The 13243-nt window shown below is 36.8% G+C and overlaps 1 protein-coding gene across 1 annotated transcript in view; it reads right to left on the reverse strand.

The window, feature by feature from the left end:
• Window positions 1–9264: 9264 nt before the first annotated feature.
• The window catches only part of lats1.S (large tumor suppressor kinase 1 S homeolog), a 59241-nt gene continuing 55262 nt past the window's right edge, over window positions 9265–13243 (reverse strand). The window contains 1 exon segment of the mRNA NM_001094369.1: window positions 9265–10602. Within this exon segment, the coding sequence (NP_001087838.1) occupies window positions 10087–10602 (516 nt within the window). The 3' untranslated portion in view covers window positions 9265–10086.

A 13243-nucleotide genomic window follows, 5' to 3' on the forward strand; every position in this document is an offset into this window, starting at 1 on the left:
TGTGTGGCTTGTCACTTATGCGATTCTGCCGCAGCTGCGAGTGATGCAGATTATCTGAAGAAGCACAGATTACAGCATTGAGGCAACTACAAATATAGAACAGGATAGGGTCTGAGTGAGCAGCCACTAGCTAGGGTGAAGTGGGAGGTGATGGTAAAGAAACAATTTAGGTAAAATAGGGAGATAATCACAAATTGGCTTATATAACCTATATGTCTCAATTGTACCCTAACCCTTTAGTTTGTAAGCTCTTGCAAGTAGGGCCCTCTAGTCCTATTGTACTCTGTAAACACTTGTTTGTGTTTGCTGTTTTCAATATAAACTAATGTAAAGCACTGCATAATTTGAATTTGTTGGCATTTTATAAATAGATGATAGGTTTGTTAGTTAAAAGGTGAAGAAATTGAGGGGAGGGCTAGTCCACAACAGATTTTGGGTGAAGATGCAGAGGGTAGCTCTAAACTGCCTATGTTTCAGTGCTGTAAGATTATACAATTCAGATTTCAAAACTGAAAACCCACCTGAATCTCACAAGTGAATGCATGCTGAAACCGCTGCTCTAAGATTGTATTGAACACATGCAATGAATGTCCTCATTAAACCCACTTAAACTATTACCAAACTAGTTAACTGCTTTTTATGGCTTTTAAGCACTTGAGTCACATGCAACATAAGCTGCAGAAACTAAGGTTAAAGGGTTCCTGTCATCGGAAAACCTGTTTTTTTCAAAACACATCAGTTAATAGTGCTGCTCCAGCAGAATTCTGCACTGAAATCCATTTCTCAAAAGAGCAAACAGATTTTTTTTTTTTATTCAATTTTGAAATCTGACATGGGGATAGACATTTTGTCAATTCCACAGCTGCCCCTGGTCATGTGACTTGTGCCTGCACTTTAGGAGAAAAATGCTTTCTGGCAGGCTGTGGTTTTCCCTTCTCAATGTAACTGAATGTGTCTCAGTGGGACATAGGTTTTTACTATTGAGTGTTGTTCTTAGATCTACCAGGCAGCTGTGATCTTGTGTTAGGGAGCTGCTATCTGGTTACCTTCCCATTGTTCTGTTGTTTGGCTGCTGGGGGGGGAAAGGGAGGGGGGGTGATATCACTCCAACTTGCAGTAAAGAGTGATTGAAGTTTATCAGAGCACAAGTCACATGGCTTGGGGCAGCTGGGAAATTGACAATGTCTAGCCCCATGTCAGATTTCAAAATTGAATATAAAAAAAATCTGTTTGCTCTTTTGAGAAATGGATTTCAGCGCAGAATTCTGCTGGAGCAGCACTATTAACTGATTCATTTTGAAAAAAATGTTTTTTCCCATGACGGTATAAGCCTAGGGCCCGGCGATTGTAGGTGTTGGCAGGTGGAGAATCCACTTCCTCGCTGCTCATCTGCACAGAGATACACAATGCTTCCAAGTGCAGAAATCTGTAGAGGACAAAAACGCAACATTTTGCACTTTGAATTGAAATCGGCTCCGTCTACAGAGAAGAGAAGGTGGGCAGCCTGCAGAGAATCTGTAGCATCTGCTCTAGCTTTAAACCAGAGGCTGAAAAGCCAGGTGATTTAACTGCTCCCACTTAATTCACTTGTGGAAGAACTCAAAGTAAACGTACAGTTGCCTAACATCTACTCCACTGCATAAAGATCCAGGACCAAATAACTCAAGGACACACTTTTTTAATAAGTGGTACAATTTTAATAAAGATATATAAAACTAATTACAGCCTAAAAGATGTACCACTTGCTCATCAAAATAGCATAGATAAAAGCAATGAAACATTGATCCCTGGTAGAGGCACATTATAGAAGTGTTGGCGGAAAACCCACCCACTCTATAGGACAGAATTAAAATAGAATATTGTGCAAAGGCTAATTACAGCTTATACATCTGAAACACCAAAACCTGAAAGCCCTCAATTGGAGAACTGTTATACTGTACAGTTTTAGGGAAACTGTAAATTAAGAACTGATTGAAGGGGGGAAAGGGCCTGCCCTAGTGTAACTTTCCAAAATATTTACTAGGGATGCACCGAATCCACTATTTTGAATTCAGCCAAACCCCTGGATCCTTTGTGAAAGATTCGGCCGAATACCGAACCAAATCCTAATTTGCAAATGCAAATTTAGGGGCGGGAAGGGGAAAAATGTTTACTTCCTTGTTTTGTGACAAAAAGTCACAATCTCCTTCCCAACCCTAATTTGCATGTGCAAATTTGGGTTCAGATGGGCATAATCCTGCTGAAAAAGGCAGAATCCTGGCCGAATTCCGAACCGAATCATGGATTCGGCGCATCACTAGTATTTACAAGAAAAATACAGTCTACAATAGAATTTATAAATACATTTTATATAAAGGTAGTGAAAGAAGCTTAAAACTTATAAAGACTACAAATAAGCACATTTCAATTTACAAGTTATATACACACTTATTTTGGTTAACTACTAACAAAGGTTCAGATACCCTTAAAGTCTCATTTACACTCCACCTTGGTTTGTAATTGATTTGGATCATATGTATGGTTAAAACTGGCTTTGTTAAAACCAAACTATACAGCGCCACAATTTGCAGTACAGTTAGGGCCACATCAACATTGAAATAAACCTATAATGCAATTGTATTTGCGTTATTATAGAGCCCATTATTCTTAAAAATATTGCTAATAATAATAGATTAAGCATTTCATTTCAAATAGCTCAGAATAAAATAGGTATATATATGAAAATATTCACCAATCCAGCCATTCTCTCATCTAACTATGTACTAGTGTTAAATGGCATGTAAAGGCAAAAAATAAAATCCCATTTTTACTTTCTTTAATGAAAAAGAAACCAATCTCCAATATACTTTAATTAAAAAATGTGTACTGAAACCTAACTGTAACAGTGAAATTCTCCCTTGATTTACTGCTGTGGATAGGAATTGTCAGACGATCCCCGACTGCTCTGCGGGGAAACAACCATACTTATGAACAGCAGGGGAAGCCCCCCGCTTTACTTCCCATGCAGAACTCAAGCAGCTTTGTTTCCCTGTAGAGCAATCCGCGACTGTGAGAAAGTTTGTATTAAACAATACAAAAACTGTAAAATACACAGTAGATTACATGACAACACAGGAACCAGTGCAGTCTGCCTATTCTGATTATTAATCAGTCTTGCTGTATTGGCTATTGGCAGATATTATTTGACTTGTGGTGTTTTGAAAAGATGTTTAACAAAGGTACAAGATGGTGACCCCCCTGTGGCCAACTTTGAAAGCATAAATCATTTGTTTGATTAGGCTTGTGATGCAGTTTATGTTTAGTATACAAAATACAGCGTTTCTAGCCTTATTCTATTTTAGACTTTACTTCCCCTTTAACTATGCTTCTTATCTAATGATAAGAAATGTTCTTAATATTAGTCCTCAGTCTCTAGCTCTATTAAAATACAAGCTTTATGTCAGCTCTAATACATTTTTCAAAACACATCAATTAATAGTGCTGCTCCTGCAGACTTCTGCACTGAAATAAGTTTTTTTCAAAAGAGCAAACTGATTTTTTAATATTTAATCTTTACTGCTGAACTGCAAGTTGGAGTGATATCACCCCCCCCCCCCCACCAGCATCTTAACAATAGAACAATGCGAAGGAAACCAGATAACAGCGTCCTGACACAAGATAACAGCTCCTTGGTACATATGAGAATAGCACTCAATGTCCCACTGCTACTCCTCCAGTTGGAGAAACAATAGCATGCCTGAAAGCAGTTCCATAGTGCAGCGCTGGCTCTTTCTGAAAGCACATGACCAGGCAAAAGACCCAAGATGGCTGCCTACACACCAATATTACAACTAAAAGAAAAATATGATTGGAATAAAACGTTATGGTAGAGTGCATTATTTGCAGTGTAAACAATGTAATTTAAAAAAAAAACCACACCATAAAAATCATGAGTATCCCTTTAAAGCAGTGGTCCCCAACCAGTAGCTCGTGAGCAACATGTTGCTCTCCAACCCCTTGGATGTTGCTCTCAGTGGCCTCAAAGCAGGAGCTTATTTTTGAATTCCAGGCTTGGAGACAAGTTTTGGTTGTATAAAAACCAGGTGCACTGTCAAACAGAGCCTCAATGTAGGCTGACAATCCACATAAGGGCTACTAAATGGCCAATCACAGCACTTATTTGGCACCCCAAGAACATTTTTCATGCTAGTGTTGCTCCCCAACTCCTTTTACTTCTGAATGTTGCTCACAAGTTGAAAAGGTTGGGGATCCCTGCTTTAAAGGGTAACTATTGTGAAAATAAAAATTTAATATAAGCTTCATCATACTGAAATAAGAAACTTTCTAAATACACTCAATTAAAAATTCTGAACCGTTTCTGAAATAATCAAGTTTAGCTTCACTAGTCCTCTCTCAGTATCAGTTTCTCTTCTGTCATGCAGGAGTTGGGTGTGAGATATTCATGGACAGATCATCCAATACATCTTATAGGGGGCTTCCTTTCCTAGCAGATGAATAAGCGCTCACTCAAAAAACAGATTCCAGTACAAACAAAATCTAACAAATCCTGCATGTAGAGAGTCAGGATTTCTGGTGATTTTAAAGAGTGAGCTCTAATATATTTTCTAAAAAAAGGAGCCCCCTCTGAGATATATTGGATTTAACGGTCAATGAATATCTGACACCCAACTCCTGCATGAAGAGAGAATGAAGAGCAATAGATGCGGAGAGAGGGATAGTGAAGATAAACTTCAATATTTCAAAAACGGAACAGAATTTTTAATTGATTATATTTAGAATACTTCTTATTTCAGTATGCTGAAGCGTATTTAAAATTTTCAGTTTCTCGATAGTTCCCCTTTAAAAGTTAATTCATTATTAGGTGCAGAATGCATTTTTTTTGGACTGTATCTAGAACATTTCTTGTCCTTTTTAAGATAAGATAAGTCAAAATTAATAGATATTTTTAGAACCCATAAAACACTTCTGCAGCAATAAAAAGCAATTTGATTTAGAAACTCCCAGTAGTCGTTGAACTGAAAATTCCTTAAAGTGGAAAGGGCACTAGTGGACGTGGAACTAGAGAAGAGGATTGATCCCAGAAAGCTTTTGCGGTCCATCAATAAATGCAGTGGGGCTTTGGCCCATAAAATATATGTGCTTCTCCATATTTTTTCCATGGACAATTCAGGTACTGAAAACTCCAGTAGACCCAGAGTTAAAGAAGAACTAAAGGTTCTACATTGATACATTTAGTTGATATTTGTCTTATCTTTGTCCCTGCCGAGCAGAATCTGAGTTTTATCACAGGCATCTGTTAGAATTTATACAATAGTTGCCAATATTCCATAGATGCTGCTGAGATAGGTATCAACTAAGGGGCATATTTATCAAGGGTCGAATTGAAAAAATGTTGAAATTTGAATTCAAAAAGATCAGCCGAAATTAAGTCAGTTATTTTGTGTCGAATAGGTCCGTTTTCGGCCAAATTCGAATCAAATTAATAGCGCAATCGCTTGAATTCGATTTGAAGTTTTTCACATAAAAACCCTTCGATCCTTCAAAGTCCACCAATTGACTCCAAATAGGTTCAAGGAGATCCCCCATAGGCTAAAACAGCAATTCTGCAGGTTTCAGATGGCAAATAGTCAGTCAAATAGTCAGTCGAATTTTTAAAGTGACAGTACATGATAAATTTCAATATTTAAATTTATATCAAATCAAATTTGGACTATTCCCTAGTTAAAATACACAAAAAAATAGCTTGAAATTCGAATTTTTCATTAGAAAATTCACCTCGACCTTTGATAAATCTGCCCATAAATGTTGCAAAATTGTAACAGTTTAGAGTCTGCACCTGAATTACTGAGCTGCCAGACTCAAACACCAGACACAGGAAGATTAATCTTTAAACTTAGATTTTGGAAAAACAGTAAAAAAATAAATAATGGAAAGTAATTGAAAAAAGTCTTTCTTGGGAACAATCTGAATGCAACAGAACTGAAAAAAAGTATTTGGAAGGGGAACAACCCCTTTTTAGATGCAAAAAAAGCCAGCTTTTCACTCTGAACCTGCCTGGGCTCAGAGAAAAACAAATGGAAGTGGAAGATCATGGCAAAAGAGCTTCTACTAAAAAATCCTGGTCCAGGGCAGTTTTTAATGAATAGGAGCTCTAGCCTGGGGGGACAGGTAAGCGGTTATAATTAATTGGCACCCAACAGTGATTATACCTTTAGTTTTCCTTTAACCATGAACTTTTTTTAAGAAAGTTACCATTATGGGCCTTTTCAATATAAAAAAGTGAAGTACAAATAAAAAATGTACTGAACTGTAAACCAGTTAGGTGTCCCAGAATAAGTGCTGTTAACTATTAAAACACATGCATTTCAACATGGAACGATGTCTTAAACTCATGAAATTATAATTCTATGTAAAGTGATGTGGAGTCCTCATCTTTGACATACATTTAGAATATGAGGGTTCCAATCCACATTAATGCTGGTGTAGATCTGTAAAGAAGATGGTGCCAATATATATGCTTTGTATATTTTGGAGTCCGACACACTTGTCGGTGTCCACTTTTTCAGCCACAAGCAGGTGTGTTATGAGATGCAATGAAACATGAAAAAAGACAGAAGATTAATTTGGTACATTCACAAATCCTTTAATTTAAAATGAAAAAAACTACCCTCCGAACAATGTAGGTCTAAAAATATATGCATAGAACTGCTCATATGTAAAACCCTTTTTCATGTACATAAACCATTTTCATAATAATATACTTTTTTAGTATGTGCCTTTAGTAATCCTAAATAGAAAATTGCCATTTTAATAACCGAGGGCTGCCCCCTGGGATCCTACAATCAAGTTCTGCGTTTTGCTTCCATATTTTTCCTGTTAAAGTTAGAACTGCTTTATTTCTAGTCAGGTGATCTCTGTGGCAGCACAGAGAATATAAAATAGAGTCTAAAGGTAAAAGGAATATATACAGTTTTCTTAAACGGTGTGTTTAATAAACAGTGAATAAAGTACCCCCTCTTGTAAAATATAAGGATATTATAAGTTACCGAGGAGTTTCATGACCACACGAGGCCGAAGGAACTCCGAGGTAACTTCTAATATCCTCATATTTTGCAACTGGGGGTACTTTATTTATTATAATTTCAGTGAGCCATGTGACAGAAATGACATCAGAACTCACCGTTAATAATGGATGACATCAGAACTCACCGTTTATAAGGATATAATTTACAGGATATTCATGGCTCTTGTGTATTATAAATGAATAAAGCTCAAAATCCTTATAAATAGCTTTTTTCTCTATACACGCAAACACATTGGGAACACTGCACATTTTATTGTAAATCAAAAAAGAAAAGTATCAAATGTGTTATTTCTTTACAGAAAGTGAAGAAAAGGGAATATTAGGCTGTTCAAAAATAGCAGTGTCTGCATTCTTCTTTACAAACTCAAACATTCACTGTATAAACTGAAAAATGTTTCAAGATTTTGCTTTCCTTTGAATCACTGAACTAATATTTAGTTGTATAAGCAGTGTTTCTGAGAACTGCTGCACATGTGTTGCATGGAGTCGCCCAACTTCTGGCACCTGTTACATCGCACTCATCTTCTGCATTTCTTGGTTTTGCCTCAGAAACAGCATTTTTCACCCACAAGTTTTCTTTTGGATTAAAGTTCGATATTGGACTGGCCACTCCATAACATCAATATTGTTGGCCTGGAACCAGGATGTTGCTTATTTACTGGTGTGTTTGGGGTAGTTGTCTTCTTGAAACACCCATTTCAAGGGTGTTTTCCTCTTCAGCAGAAGGCAACACGAGATAAATAGGCCCAACACCATAGTAACCATATTATGAGAAACATATGATGCTTGTGTCACCATGCTTGTGGCTTGAATTCAGTGTTTGGGAGTCATCTGACAAACTCTCTGCAACCCCTAGACTTGAAAAGAACAATTTTGCTTTCATCAGTCCACAAAATTTAGCTCCATTTCTCTTTAGGCCAGTCAATATGTTCTTTTGCAAACTGTAACCTCTTCAGCACATCTTTATACAACAATGAGACTTTGAAGGGGCTTCTTGCCGATAGCTTGGCTTCACATAGGAGTCTAATTGTAACAGTACTCACAGGTATCTTTAGACCTTCTTTGATCTACCTGGGGCTGATCATTGGCCGAGTATTTGCCACTTTGGCTATTCTTTTATCCATTTGAATGGTAGTTTTCCGTTTTCTTCGACATCTTTCAGGGTTTGTTTGCCATTTTAAAGCATCTGAGATCATTTTAGCTAAGCAGCCATTCTTGCCATCTCTTCCCCATTACAGGATCTTCTGCATGATGTAGATCCTACGTATGCATTTTTGAGTGTTCAGAATGCATTGTTTTTAAGTCAAAGGGACACAATAGAGTTTAAATTTTATTCTTGAACCAACATATGTATTTTTTTTACCTGTAATATTGGTGTGGAGGCAGCCATTGTGCATTGCGTCTGATTCTGAGCTTTGAGAGGGAGCCAACAATTCATGATGGAACTAGTGTTTCTCCTTTTCTATAACATGTTTTAGGCATCCTACAAGTCTACAACTTAGGTCTTAAACATGGTTTTAAATGTGCTTTTAAGGGATCTATGAATATTTTACATGGTAGGTATACTCATTTTACCCTCATAACCAAGGCCGGAAAAAAAAAAGTTCAGGTTCATTCCTTTGCAGATATTTTCTTCTGTCACTCTCTCTATATGTCTGTGAGTAAGACTATGGACAACATAAAACCATTAACATTATAAAAATTAAAAAGTCTTTGGAATTAATAAAACCTGCTAATGTAAGTATCTCTTAAATAGAATAACAGCAACATGGGAGTGGTTTCACACAAATCATGAACGGTTTCTCTCTGTGGTGCCTATGACACATGGTCTTGAATCTAGCCATAAGTACACAGACACGCGCAGTTGCTTAAAAGTTGGCATCCCATAATCTTATAAGTGGTTAGACTCTTTCCAGACAGATTCAACCTGCCCATGCTTTAGACTTATTTCTACTAGATATTGTATATAATGACCTGGATGAATACAAATCTTCATTGAGAACCAGATTTCTGTAGCGGTTTCTATGCTACTATAGCAAGCAGATGACCCTTTATTGCCTGTGTGGGACTTTCTTGGTAAATAAAAAAAATATTGTACTAATCAGCCTCTATTTTCATTATTATCATTTAAAAATCCCCTTACAATAAAGCAATAACCTTTTATAGCAAATTGACAATCGCAAATGTATAAATTTACTTTATATTGCAGTTATTAACACCAAGATTTATATTTCTGTTTTAAAATATTAGAGATAGCGGTTTAACAATTACAGTAAACAAAATGAGACTAGAATGCTAAACAAAGATTTGCATCAATAACCTAGAAACTGAAATACAATATTTTTGGCAGATACTTATAAATCGGACATAAAAGTAATCTTTGCCAAGGATAAATTAAAAATTAATTACAGGTTTCCCATGTACACCTGATAAATAAAATATGTATGCTATTTTCACCTCGTGAACATCCTCTGGAGACCAAATAACCATGTCATTGGCGTTAAACAATAACATAACTTATCAGTTTAACTGAAAGGTTATTCTGAGTGGGTAACTATAAATAAGACTATAAAATAAAACATAAAAACACGGGTATAAAAAAAAGGTGCTGCAATAGGGAGATGCTTCCCCTGAGTGTTCGAGAGACCTGTTTGAGGGAACCACAGCATTGGTATCCAGTTTAAATGGTGGTTCTGAATGTCAAGCCTAATTAAATGATAGCAATTAGAGTGTGTGATTAACAACCAGGTACTGCAAGAAAGTGCATATAGTAGTACCTCACTCAGTGGCGTAACTAGATGTTACTGGGCCCGACAGCAAATTTATTTAAGGGCCCCCCAAATATGCAGAGGTTGTCCTATTTTACCAATACATATTAAAATGGCTCATAAATTAGGACTTCATAGGGCCCTATATACCTCCCGGGCCCCCCCCCTGCAGCTGCAGGTTCTGCTTCCTCTGTAGTTACACCCCTGACCTCACTTACTAATACATATGTACAACTAAACATATACCAGATCCCTGTTTAGGGGTCTGTTCCCATCTTGCTCAGTTTCTTCTGCATCAGAGTCTTTTCCACCAGTGTCTTGGGAGTCATCATAGTCATATCTAAATGGTTTTGGATAGTTGTATGGATGGCCATTATCATCAAAGAATCGCCTAAAAGTAAATTCATAAAAGGCATGTTCTGGGTGTTTTCCATTCTTGTACCATCCATTAAGAGTATCATTTTTGTTTCCATCCTTGTCCTCATCATTCCACAGTTTTTCTGGATCCACTGGATCAAAATTAGAAGTATCTGTAGGATGAGTTATTGTAGGAGTATATGGAGCAGGTTGCTGCCGCAGGTCACTGGAGAAGTCTATGCTTTTAAAGAAAGGATGTACTTTAATTTCATCAACTCCATTCTTACCCAATCGATCTTCTGGACCTCGGCACAGCTTGACAATGAGATCTGAGGCTTCTGGGGAGAGTTTGGCTTGAGCAGGAATGTGAAGTGTTGTTTGCCATTTGATTACCTAGTATAGAGGAATTGTTAGACATCAACACAAATAGCTTGCATTATTATGTAAATGTACTCTGTAAGGATTAAGTTAATGACACTGCTTGAAAATTTAAAACATGGTTTCCTCTTCATTAAACTGTTTTTGTATTTTGTTGTCAGTTTTACATTACTGGCTTCCAATAAAAATGCTAATTTTTAGCTTCTTACAATATAATTCCTAGGATCAACTAGTGGTTTCAACTGCGTCCATCAAGCTTAATCTATAGGATTACTTTATCTATTCTATTATGTTTCTTCTTTCCACAAAAATTATTAAAGGGTCTGAAGGAAAAAAACAGGGCTTCTGATAAAAGCAACCTCTATTCAGAGTGTATTTAAATGTATTGCTCACAAAATGCGCTTTTCAACAGTCGCCTGAAAATGCCTCGCCAGGCTTTTTCAGGCGACTGTTGAAAAGCGCATCGCCTCGTGTGGTTAGCACAGGCGTTTTTACATAGGCGCCCATACAAAACTGTCGCCTGCGCCGGTCGCGGCGCTTTGTCGCCGCGACCGCAAACGCGTCGCTATCTCCCCGTGTGGACTAGCCCTAAAAGGAGAATTCAACCTGTGGGCAAAAAAGAAGATGGACGCGTGGTACTTCGCTGGAAGAATCTGAATTGATGAAGGGTCTGGATTGTCTTAAGTGATGAGAAAAAATGGCCCAAGTTGAGATTGCTGACCCAATAGAAGGGCAGATGATATATAAATTTACAAGAGATCTATACAAACTTTGATGCTTTTTTACACAGTAGATACTTCCTGCACAGGAATGCTCTCCCTGATATGGTTGTACTAGTGAATGGATTCCTTTTAAGAATATAAATAAATACAAGGTAACTGAAATCAGTTAGATGAAAGTTTTCCATTACATTACTATGTCAAATATTCCATGCAGTGACAAATATCCACTTCTGAAAAATTATTATCACTAATAAACACAGCAATTCAATAATTGCTGAAAAAAAATTCTGTCTACAGAAGCCCAATCTAGATATTTTTCCAGAAGAGACAGAACCCCCACGTTAGGGATGAGAGAAAATAAAATAGAAAAGCACATATATTAAGGCAATATAGACAAAGGAAAAATCCACAGAGGAAGGCGTTTGGTAAACTCTGCATGTTAGATCTGCAGTAGGCTAACCTAACACAACTGACAATTACAATATTTAGCTAATTAGTCAGCCTTGCTCGTAGTTTTAACTGGTGAAGAGTGAGATTTGGGATATATCATACCCCAGGCACACTGGTAAAGAGAGATTGTAGGCAGTATAGATATATTAATGAGTAGAAGAATGTGATTACTGTGGTTTGCTTTTAAAGGCATTATGGGACAACCTCTGTTTATATTATAAATGATATATAAAAACAATCAAGCAGGATATTTAAGAAATTTGCTTAGCACTTTCAGGTTGTGAAAAAACCTACGCAATCCCATGTTTATTTCAATAACACTGTTAAAAGGATGTACTGCCAGAGAGACTATTGCACATATAAAAACAAAATTATAGCATCCACATGCTGCATGGTTAGTTAACAAAACACCTATGAAAGAGTGACCAAAGCCCCCTACATTATAAACTAAAATTCTAGATCGTATATGTAAATCACAAAGTTAATTTAAAATTTTCAATTGTCACCAATAGAGTGAAGTCTGTAACAACAGTGCCACCTGCTGCTCATGGTGAATGTCTAAAGTCTTGAAACATTAACTCTGGGTGATTAAAAATGTTGTGCTTGCTTAGAGCCGACGTTGGACTTGTGTAGAAACATCAAAAAATAAATATAAATGCTTCATTGTTACATAGATATACCTGATTCCACAGACTGTCAATGTGTGTGTTTTCCCGTTTCCCACCCCACCCATAATCTCACTGTAATCCAATCCCACCATTCTCTTGTTCCTTTGTGAAAGGATTCTTGGATTTTGCTGTAGAATCTGTGCACCACCCACTATGAAAGCTATGCCAAACAAATTGAATTGCCTTTTATGAAGAGTTGAGTAGGAATCTTGACTTTGGTATGGCAGTGGATGCAATTTTCTTAGCTTTGCTAAAGCGTTTGATACAGAGCCACACAGAATGTTAGTGGTTAAATTAAGGAATATTGGTCTGGAACATAGTATACTTGGATAGAGAACTGGCTGAAGGATAGATTACAAAGAGTGTGGTAAATGGAAAACTTTCTAATTGGATCAGTGTTGTTAGTGGAATAACAAATGAGCCGGTCCTTTGCTTTTTTCTTTATTAATGACCTGGAGGTGGGCATTAAAAGAATGGTTTCTATTCTTGCCTATGAAACTAAATTGTGCAAAAATATAATTTGTCAAAAATCAATCTGAAAAATTAAGTTTAATGTTGCTGAGAACAAAGTTATGCATAGAAATAGAATTGTGAGTTATACTGAAACTAAGGCGTTACACAAGCTGTTGCCTACTATTTCCAACAAAGACTTTGTCTTTTATCTGCATAGTACCTATTCAAAGGTTACCCGACAGTTGAATTCTTTATGTATGGCTATATGGCAACTGATAATATTCATACAAGTTCTTGCTGCGATGTGAATTCCAGCATACACAAATTATAGACCGTGGACATAAAGAAACAACTTTTTTTTAG

Source organism: Xenopus laevis, chromosome 5S (assembly GCF_017654675.1).
Source record: "Xenopus laevis strain J_2021 chromosome 5S, Xenopus_laevis_v10.1, whole genome shotgun sequence".
In the NCBI taxonomy this organism is placed as follows: domain Eukaryota; kingdom Metazoa; phylum Chordata; class Amphibia; order Anura; family Pipidae; genus Xenopus; species Xenopus laevis.